The sequence below is a fragment of the Vanacampus margaritifer genome, chromosome 18 (genome assembly GCF_051991255.1).
Source record: "Vanacampus margaritifer isolate UIUO_Vmar chromosome 18, RoL_Vmar_1.0, whole genome shotgun sequence".
NCBI classification, from domain to species: Eukaryota; Metazoa; Chordata; class Actinopteri; order Syngnathiformes; family Syngnathidae; genus Vanacampus; species Vanacampus margaritifer.
The window spans coordinates 17,879,915-17,890,606 of NC_135449.1; the positions used below are offsets into that span (position 1 = coordinate 17,879,915).

At 45.0% G+C, this 10,692-nt stretch overlaps 1 protein-coding gene across 7 annotated transcripts in view; it reads left to right on the forward strand.

Moving 5' to 3' along the window:
* The window catches only part of LOC144038250 (carbonic anhydrase-related protein 10-like), a 101,290-nt gene that overhangs the window by 28,855 nt on the left and 61,743 nt on the right, over window positions 1–10,692 (forward strand). For all 7 annotated transcript variants that reach the window (XR_013289191.1, XR_013289192.1, XM_077550578.1 and 4 more), the window contains 3 exons: window positions 1,937–2,079; window positions 6,412–6,597; window positions 8,467–8,562. Coding sequence is in view for 5 of the 7 variants with exons in the window: in XM_077550575.1 (XP_077406701.1) it covers window positions 1,937–2,079; window positions 6,412–6,597; window positions 8,467–8,562 (425 nt within the window). In the remaining 2 variants the exon portion in view is untranslated. The remainder of the gene's footprint in view (window positions 1–1,936; window positions 2,080–6,411; window positions 6,598–8,466; window positions 8,563–10,692) is intronic.

A 10,692-nucleotide genomic window follows, 5' to 3' on the forward strand; every position in this document is an offset into this window, starting at 1 on the left:
ATTTGGGACAGGTAGCAATAATAGGCTAAGTCAATTGCACTTATAGAAAAAACAGCTGGAAGACCAGTTACCATTAATGAGGTCCATTGACAACTTAATTGGAGTATAAAAATAACTTCTTGAAATGGCAGTGTCTTTCAGAAGCGAAGATGGGTAGAGAATCACCATTTTTCCAATGTTGCGCAGAAAGATAGTGGAGAAATATCAGAAAGATGTTTTCCAGCAAAAAATTGCAAAAAGCTTGAAGTAATCATCATCTACAGTGCATAACATCATCCAAAGATTCAGAGAATCTGGAACAATCTCTGTGTGTAAGGATCAAGGCCAAAGAATCATACTGGATGCCCATGATCTTCGGGCCCTTAAACGGCACTGCACCGCAAACAGGAATGCTTACTGTAAGGGATATCACAGAAAGGGCTCAGCAATACTTTGTGGGTGAACACAATCCACCGTGTCAGCCACCCTTGCCAGATAAAACTACACAGTACAAAGAAGAGGCCATTTCTAAAGCAGACCAAGAAGTGCAGGCATTTCTCTGGGCCAGGGGTTATTTAAAATGAAGTGTGGCAAAGTGGAAACCTGTTTTGTGGTCAGACAAATCACGATTCGAAGTTTTTTGTGGAAAACTGGGGGCACTATATCATACTGACTAAAGAGGACAAGGGCAACCCAAGTTGTTATCGGCACTCAGTTTATAAGCCTGCATCTGTGATCGTATTGGGTTGCATGAGTGCATGTGGCATTGGCAGCTTCCACATCTGGAAAGGCATCGTCAATGCAGAAAGGTATATTCAGATTCGAGAACAACATATGCTCCCATCCAGGCATCATCACTTTCAGAGAAGATCTTGCATTTCTCAACACGATAATGCCAGACCACATGCAGCACCAATTACAACATCATGGCTGCGTAGGAAAAGGATCCGGGTATTGAAATAGCCAGCCTGCAGTCTACTTCCTTCACTTATAGAGCACATTTGGCGCATCATAAAGGGAAAGGTGCAACAAAGAAAGCCCAAGACAGTTGAACAGTTAGAGACGCGCGTTAGAATCGGACAGCATTCCTATTTCTAAACTTGAGAAACTTGTTTCCCCGATCCCCAGACGTTTGCAGACTGTTGTAAGAAGAAGACGGGATGCCTCACAGTGGTGAAAATGGCTTTGTCCCAACTTTTTTTTTAGATTTGTTGACACCATGGAATTTAAAATCAACATAGTTTTCCCTTAAAATGATACATTTTCTCAATTTAAACTTTTGACCTGTTCTCTATGTTCTATTCTGGATAAAATATTAACATTTGGCACTTCCACATAATTGCATTCAGTTTTTATTCAGTCCCAACTTTTTGGAATTGGGTTTGTGTGTGTGTATGTATATATACAGCACGCACACACACACACACACACACACACACACACACACACACACACACACACACACACACACACACACAGAGTCACGCTTAAATGCTTCATACCCCGGCACAAGCCTCTCGACAGTCGTGGGTAAACATCTTCATCTTATACAATCCAGAGAAACCATACTCAAGGATCTCCACATCACTGAGCGTTCACCAAGACCCACCTGCCCGGCAGAGAATGTCCTTCTCCACCTCCTACTTAAATACCAGAATTGCATTTTCTATTTTATTCTCTATTTTATTAAAGACAAGCCTATCTCTTCAGCCTCTTCCGCTCTTTTTCCGCTAGGCATGTCTCAACAGTAAAAACACAAAGGAGTGAAAATCACGATCGAATGCAAGACATGTCCTTTCTCGTCAGATGCGCCCTTGATTTAATGCAGAACTACATACTTACGCCAAGCCCTTCAGCACACTCAACAACGACATTTTAACCACTTGTCCATCTCAAAGACACATGTTTTGAATACGGTACTAACAATATCTTACACAATTGGTGTTTTGTGTTGCAGTGCCGTCTTTCTGGGGCCTGGTAAACTCAGCTTGGAACTTGTGTTCAGTGGGGAAGAGGCAATCACCAGTCAACATTGAGACCAGTCACATGATCTTTGATCCTTATCTCGCATCCATGAAACTAAACACTGGTGGACAAAAGGTATGGGTGTATTTGCAACTGTTCACTGTTCTCTTTTATGTTAGTCAGGTCTTGTTTCCAGACATCCGACTCTCTTGTCCATTTGTCTGCTCGTCACCTTCACGTCTATTCTTCTCCATCTTTGTTAATGGACAAAGTGTGTCACTAAAGCAGCCCTTGCAGTTGCCCTGTAATTGGAGGGTGAACGAGAACAGTAAGAGCAAAACGAGACACAGCTACAGCGCTGCCTTGAGACAACCCAAGTTAGAAGTCAGTTGGACATGGGAGCAAAAAAGTATGGCCCCTATAAATTTGAAAACATTTTACAAAATTGGACATTTAAAAATAAATAGCTAATTTCCTGTTCATTATAGAATATATCAGCAATGGACGTTTTTGTACATGCGAGGTGCCTGTCAGTTTTTGTAGGCCTAGGTCAAACATAAATACATGCGTACTATTGAGAAAACCACAAACAGCCGTTGGGCTACCCGTTCACCACAGAATTCTCTGTAATACCTTTAAGATTAGTGGTGCAACGGACTATCATTGATCCGTGGACGGTTCGGATCAGGCCCCACGCTTTGTGTTACGCCCGATCCGCGGATTGATTGGTGGGAGGGAAAAAACAAAAACAAAGTGCACATAACATTCTAACATGACATGTCAAGGAAGCTGAAACATACTCAAAGTAACAGGCTAAACCTAACTTCAAAATAAGGTTGACCAAAAACAGTAATACATTGACGGCAATGCAAATAGCCTTAGTACACTTTTACTTTGAAGTTCGTCCATGTAGTGGCGTGATGGCTTACTTGACTTCGCCTTTAGACGTTACTTTGATTGACGTTGTAGTTGGGACCAAGATCAACACAATGTTATGCCGAACTCATGTTCAATTGCTAATTTAGGACGCTAAGAAACCGCTAATTAATTAATTGTATGAAACGACAGAAGTCTCAGATGTAAGTGGCTAGCGGCTAACTGTTAACATGACCATCGAGTGTCGGGCTGCCAGCTGGGGTAAGTTTGACAGCTGGTACCTGGCTTACTTGAATTCTTTTTCAATATTCCGGACCAAGGCTACTTTGTAATTCACTCTCCATGTTTAAAGGAAGGGAATAGGCTTTAAATTGCACGTTGAGGTCTTTTCATCATTTAAAAAAAAAGGTAAATAGAATGTCTTTATTTTATAAAACACTTTTGCCCATAAAAAAACATTCAACTCAAAATGTCAAACTTAGCTGTTAGGGTTAGGATTATTAGGGTTAGTTTATTATTATTATTTTTTAATTTAATGGGAAAAGATGTTTTACAAAAGAAATGAAGACACTAAATCCTACATGGCTATATTAGACATTTTGAATTGATTTTTATTTTAATTTAATGGAAAATGCGCTTTACAAAATAAATGAAGACGAAGTACTATTTATCTTTTTTTTTTTTTGTGCTGATCCGAAAAACTATCCGATCCATGACTCTAATCCTTGATCCGATCCAAACCGTGACTTTTGTGATCCGTTGCACCACTATTTAAGATACATTAATTTTGGCCAGGCCTGATGAGTGTGCAGTTTGATTACTTTTGGTGCATGTTAAGGCCTTGAAAAATGTGTTTCATTTTGCAAATATTAACTCATTTGCTCCCCAAAACGTATAAAAACTTTCTATTTTAAATATTGCCATGATCCCCTACTTATATATTTTTTATTTATTTATGCTGGAGCATACAGAAGGCTTTGATGCAGCCTCTGACCTGAAGAGGATGCTTATAGCAATGGTAGTTATAAAAAAAAGGCCAGCAGGTGGCAGCAAAGCAAAAGAGATCAACCAGGGCCATGTTGCAAAAAAAGCTATTATCCCCAGTGTTTTAAACAGATTTGTGAATAATGATGAAACTTAGCTGTATTCCAATGCTAATTGCTTCAAAACGGAAACAGACAGAAATATACTTATTTTCCACTTTGTTGTTTTGTTCCCGACCAGCACCTTGTTTTGCCTCCTTGTTTTTGTTTGATTAAAGAAAATCCTTTTTTGACCCCACCTCTGCCTCCTCGCTCTGCCTCCCTGCATCTGGGTCCACCTTCCCTCAATCTCGCTACAAACGTGATAGAATGAATCAACCACACCTGGACCAGCACGGAGTTCTTGTCGCTTCCAAGCAAGTTCAGCCTGCTGACCAACCCCAATCCCTCCACGTAGGCTTAGCTTTTTTGTCTAATATTTGTTTATCCGTGTCCTCTTCACCTAATTTGTCGAGTTTGTTTCCCGGCTCGCAGTTTTTTTTCTTTTAGCGATTATTCTGGTTTTGAGCTCTCCGATACTGAATTAGATGATTTTGATTTAGATACCAGTTTTTCGGCTTACTACGGTTCCCCGAAAGCTTATAACAACATTTTGCCACCCCATGTTTTTGTTGACCCGGAAACAGAGTTAGATTCCGATTTAGAGGATGAATGTGAAGAGAGTGAGTGCCCCGATTTTGGTGATTTTGGAGTGCGAGTGGAAGTTGTCACGTCACGTAGAACATGTTTTCGTGTCACTTCATTCCCCGCAGTCTCGATCACCCCGGTCGCAGTCACATACACCATCTATCCCCTGGTCACCTTCATGTTTGGATTATGTCACCACTTCCCCTCGTCCCTTACATAGTCTCGTTTCACCCAGTCACGCACCCCCAGTCTTGGTCAGCAGGCTGATGCTACACCAGACCAACTGTTTTGGCAGCCTGCCTCAGTCAAGTCCAGCCAACCACAGTCCAGCCAAGCAAAGTCCAGCCAAGCACAACCCCCAGCTTAAAGGAGGCGAAGACCAAGGCAACGGCGAGCCAAGCCCCAAGCCTCGGATTCCCGTCCGCTGCAGCTCCTGGCCGCATCGTCTGTGCCGCTGCAGCCCCAAGTCAGGGGTTCTCGTCTGCTGCAGCGACAAGTCAGGGGTTCTCGTCTGCTGCAGCGCCATGTCAGGGGTTCTCGTCTGCTGCATGTTTTTGCTTTTGGCTGCAGTCTGGTGCCCGGGATGCCCTCCTGACCAGGTCCGCCGGGCACGTCTCGCCTGATGTCCGGACGCTCTTGTGACAGGCCCTATAGGGCACTCTCTTGTTTGGCGGTCTGACGCCCCTTATGCTGACTCTCCAGGGTTGGCCGTGTTCCTTCCTCTGTGCCCTCTTCTGCTCTCCCTGTTTTGGACTACTTAGTTTTTTTTTGTTTTCGGGACGTCTGGGAGTCGTCCCTTGAGGGGTGGGTTGGGGTGGTGGGGGGTTCATGGTTAGGGTTGTGTTAGGGTTGGTTTTGTTATGTTCTGGGTATTGTTTGAGTTTATGCTACCTTAGTTTCAGTCATAATCTGTGTTTTATGTTGTCCTTGTGTGCCTCCCTAGTTTTGTCAAGCATTGTCATGTCCACCTGTTTGCCTGCCCTTCCTCATGTGTCAACCAATGAGCACCCTCTGCCACTTGTTCCCTGCCCAGGTGTGTCTCGTTCTGTCAATTAGTGTGTGTATTTAGTCTCTTGTCTCCCCTTTGTCTGTGTCTATTCATTGTGTTTGCCTCCTGCCATGCTGCCATTTTTTTTGTCCTGTCGCTTCTCCCCACGTCTTGCCTTGTTTGCTTTTTTTCACTTTGTTGTTTTGTTCCCGACAGGCACCTTGTTTTGCCTCCTTGTTTTTGTTTGGTTAAAGAAAATCCTTTTTTGATCCCAACCTGCCTCCCTTCATCTCGGTCCACCTTCCCTCAACCTCACTACAAACGTGATAAATCTTTCTTTTGGTAGGTTCCATGTTTTTATAGCAATAGAACACAATATTCTGTGGGCCTTGCAAAATCCAGTAAGTAATACAGCCGTGGCGAAGGGGGTTGCTTCAGTGAAAATGGCTGGGAGTGAATGAATTAATAATAATTGTAACTAATAATAAGAATAATCATTTCTACCAAAACAATTGGGACCTTGCAGCAATCGCTATAATAAAAATAAAGATAGTTTCTACAAAAACAGAGACCTCGCAGCAGTTGCTGCTCAGGCCCTAAATATTTCAAAAACCTGACGTGCTATAAAAAAAAGTTAAAGAAAAAAAAATATATATATTTTTTTAACCAGCATCAAAACACGTCTAACGACACATGGTTGGTTGGTTGGTTCATTTATTTGTTGTGACAGCAAACCACAAAATGTATTTTCCGATATGATACATTTATTAGACTAAAGACGATTAAAGTAAAATAGCATTTCAAAAAAGAATTTCATATGAAGTTCAAATTCAGTTAAGTTCCAGTTAAAATTATTTACGTTATTCATCTATCTTACTGGATATTACACACACACACATTTACACACCTTTTTCCTTCTAATTATTTCATCAGGTGGGGGGGACAATGTATAACACAGGCCGCCATGTTTCTGTCCAATTGGACAAGGAGCATTTGGTTAATATCTCTGGTGGGCCTATGATGTACAGCCATCGTCTGGAGGAGATTCGGCTACACTTTGGTAGTGAAGACAATCAGGGCTCTGAACACCTGCTGAATGGTCAGGCTTTTTCTGGAGAGGTGAGTTCAATAATTGTCTATGTGTGATTTGAAAACATAGAAATCTGCATTTGTCCTCCCTCTTTTAAAAAGTGGTGATCCTACGCTTTTAGATAATTATCGTCCAATATCCAGACGGATATCTGATAATCATCTGTTTTGGCTAAAACATTCAAATCTCTCATAAATGAGCAACGATAACAATTCTTGGTGAACAATCAATTTTAAACCCCAATCAATCAGGCTTCCTACAAGGACACAGCACTATTAGAGCTGTAGCGATTATTTGGGTTGCCGTAATGGTGAATGAGAAATGTAGACGGTACTGAGGGAGTTGTAATTTCCTCAGCAACCTCTGGGGGCACCACGTTGACTTTGAACTAAGATAAAAAGGTAATGAAAAAGGTGGATGGGGAAAAGAAATGGAAGCGTTTTGACCTGTCAATCCTTTTATATTTGTATCAAAGCGTTGCGCCAGTGGTATGGTCAGATTGCAATGAAGGCGCACTTACGGGCTGGTTCAGGTACACGAGAGAGAGAGAGAGAGAGAGGTGCTGAGAGGCCGCAGTAAAGTCCGAGGCGGTGCCTAACAGCCGTCGTGGAACCGGGTTGGCGGGACGCTGCGTGATTGAGAGAGCAGTAGAGTAGGTGGGTCGGCTCTCGGCAGGAACCGACGCGCGTTTTGGGGCGCACGGCGTAGTTGCGAGTCCTTGAGCGATGCGCACTTTGGGGCGTATGGTGTGGTTGCAAGTCCGGGGCTCAAAGAAGGAAGCCACGTGGTCGCTGTCAGCATGTTCAGCAACCACATCTCTCGTGATGGTCAGGATAAGTTCATGGGGCAAGAAGCGTGGGCAAAGAGAAGAGAGAGGAGAAGGTGCTGGCTTTTAAGATTGTGTCGCAGGGAGTCAAGCAGTCCCCACCTCTTCTGTGCACTTGAAGCAGACTTGGTCAACTGAGGCCAAGCTTTTGCACCAGACTTCCGGCCCTGGCGAGATTTGGCGACCCTGCGAATGACGTCCGACCTCTGGATTCAGGCTAGGCTAGGCGAGGTGCCGGGCTCCCTTCGAAGTGCGTCCAGAGTCGCCGGCGCCTAATGGCGGCAGGGCTGCCTGTCAGTGAAGTGCAGCGCAGCAGCGGGGAAGTGTGCAATGCATCTACTCTATATCCTTTCCGCCACACAAAATGCTCACTTTGCACACGGTGCATGTCGCACTGTCTCCGCTTTACACATTAAAGTTGATAATAATTTACCATCCACTTCCACATATCTCGGCGCTATTTCCTTGTTTAGCCCCGCCGCTCGATGGCATTAATAGTGTCACTGTAGCAAAGTGATGCTATGTTGTACGCTAAGATGTGTTGAAAAATTAAGTCTCACTCTATGTCACCGCTCAAATCCAGATCTAATAAAAAGTTATAGAAAATGACCTCATATATTTATCAGAGTCCTGATCGACAGACAATGTCCGATTCCGATCGAGTCAGCAACCACGTGATCGGGCCTGATTTCCGATCACGTGATTGGATCGGGACAGCCCAAATTTTTTTCCATACCAAGAGATTAGGCATTCTTAATCTACGTTCACACAGGACGCGAAATGAACTGTGGCGTCGCGTATGTTCTTTTGTGCAGTCGCGTCATTCGCGCCACCCCCATTCCTTTCCCAAACCTCAACCATAACCAAACTCAAACCTAAAGTCTAAAACCATGTCTTGACCCTCAAAAAGAAGTCTGAACTTGTGGTGACCACCAAAATGTCCCCACAATTTCAAGTCGGTCCCCACAATGTTAGTTAAGCCAGGAAAAATGTGTGTATGGGCCCCACAATGTAGCAAAATGCACTCTCACTCACTCACTCACTCACTCACTCACTCTTTCTCTTCCTCCAGGTTCAGTTAATTCACTACAATCATGAGCTGTATACAAATTATACTGAAGCTGCCAAGAGCCCCAATGGACTAGTCATCGTGTCCATATTCATGAAGGTGAGTCTCAGATGTCTGTGTTTACGCACCCGTCTAGGAGAAGGTGCGCCACATAAGGAAGGGACACCTCACAGTCCCTAAGTGCAATCAAAAATACAAAAACGAAGGGTGCTATCAAAACTGTATGATTTAATTTACAACAGAAAGAGGCCAAACTGCGAGAATAACGTCTTGCAGAAAGGTATTTACAATATAACGAAAGGAGTCACAAGTTGGGTTCAAAAACAAAAGGCAGCAAATGGCACACAAAAGACTGACCCTAAAACTAATCCAGACCAAGCAACTATCTACAAACTAAAGTGGCACTAAGGATCACGAACACGGAGTTGTCTCTAATATGATTGGAGTTGGAGGCCGAGAGGAACTGCTGCTGCTGTCAGATCACCGCCGTCGCTGTCATCTTGACTTTTTGAATCAGCAGTTGTACTGACTCGGCCAATCGGATGCCCGCACCGCTTTCCGCTGGGTCCTTCTCCTCAGCCAATCACTTGCCGCAACCCCTGTCCCTGCTGGTCCTGCTTAAAGGGACACTACATCCTCACTCACATAACATTCAATACCAGAGCCATAACACCTGTTTAATACATACAAAATGCTTCCAATGATTGTGACCATAAATGAAGTATACGCTGTGATATTTGTAATGATTATGATTAACATTGATTAACACTTCATCATCAAAGACAGCAATCTATTTTCTTTTCTTTTTTTGGGGGGAAAGCTCAGTATTGATCATTTGACATGTCATCATCATTGTTCTCCCTTTTTTTTTAAATATTTTTTATATATATATATTTTTTTGTATGTGTGTGTGTGTGTGTGTGCGTGCGTGCATGCGTGCGTGCATGTAAAAAAAAAAAAAAAAAAAAAAAGAATTCCCACACCGTTCACCTAAACCGAACACTTCAAAATCCAGCCAGAGTCGTGGGCCCGCCAGGAGACCCGAAGAGGGACCAAAGAAAAGAAAGAAAAGCGAAGCCCAGCACCGACCAGACACCACCCACCGGGCCACTAACCAGAGTCCTTCACCAACGCCAGAGACATCTAAATTCCAACAAATCAGGGAGACCTCAAGGGCCCAAAGGAGAAACTGAGGAAAGGTAGAAAGGACGGACGAAGCAGAGTGAGATCCACAGACACCCGCCTCCACCGAATCAATGACCTGAGGGAGAAACAAATTGTGTCTGAGTTTCGATAGATGCTGGTGTGGTGGATCTGGCATGCATGAAAATCTCCACCAAAGAGGGGAGCCGTCGACCCCCGCCAGGACAGAGCAAGCGCAACACCACAGCACTGCTCCATACTGCGGCCTGCCCCAACCGATGCCCCCCCCAGTTGTGTGGTGCATTAAAATTGGAGGGGAGCTGCAGGGCGGAGACGGTGCCTCCACCCTACCCCACTGCCCCCCAAAGTGTGTTATGTGCCCTAAAATGTATTGTGCAAAACTAGTGCAGTGAGTTAAGAGGAGTGACCAGCTGGGCCCCCCCCAACCGGGCGGGGGGGGAGGCGCATCCGCCCACCAATCCCGCACCCACCCCACCGGGGCTCGCCCCCCGAATACCGGGGCCTGCCCGAAGTGCCCACCGGAGCGGGGCGGGGACAACACCGATCCCGCCCACTCTCCCGGCCCCCGGAGCGCCGAGACCCGGGCCACGGATGGAACCCCCGGCCTAGGGGAGGGGGAGGAGGGTGGACAGGGGAGGAGGAGGGGACGGGGGAAGGAGACGACAGGAAGGGCAGGAGGCAGCGGCAGGGCCGCAGAGAGAGGGGGAGAGGAGAAGGAAGGGCGACGAGGGAGAAGGGACAGGGAGGCGGAGGACGGGCGGGGAGAGGCAAAGAGGGAGAGGAAGCAAGGGGGAGGAAGGGGGAGGGGAGAGGGAACCACGGTCACCCCGGCGGCCCACAGGCCCCGACCCGCGTCGCCGAGCCCAGAGCGACGGACCGCGCCGGGGCAATCTATTTTCAATAGTTGAGATTTGTCAATAATTCATACAAATGGACAGTTATGGACTGACCAAAAGTATTGATTTTTTTTCAAAAATATAAAATTGCCAAATTGGGATTTATGAGGCTTTGGCGACACAGTGGAGATATCAACAAGTAATTAATAATTTATAAAATGGTCAGTTT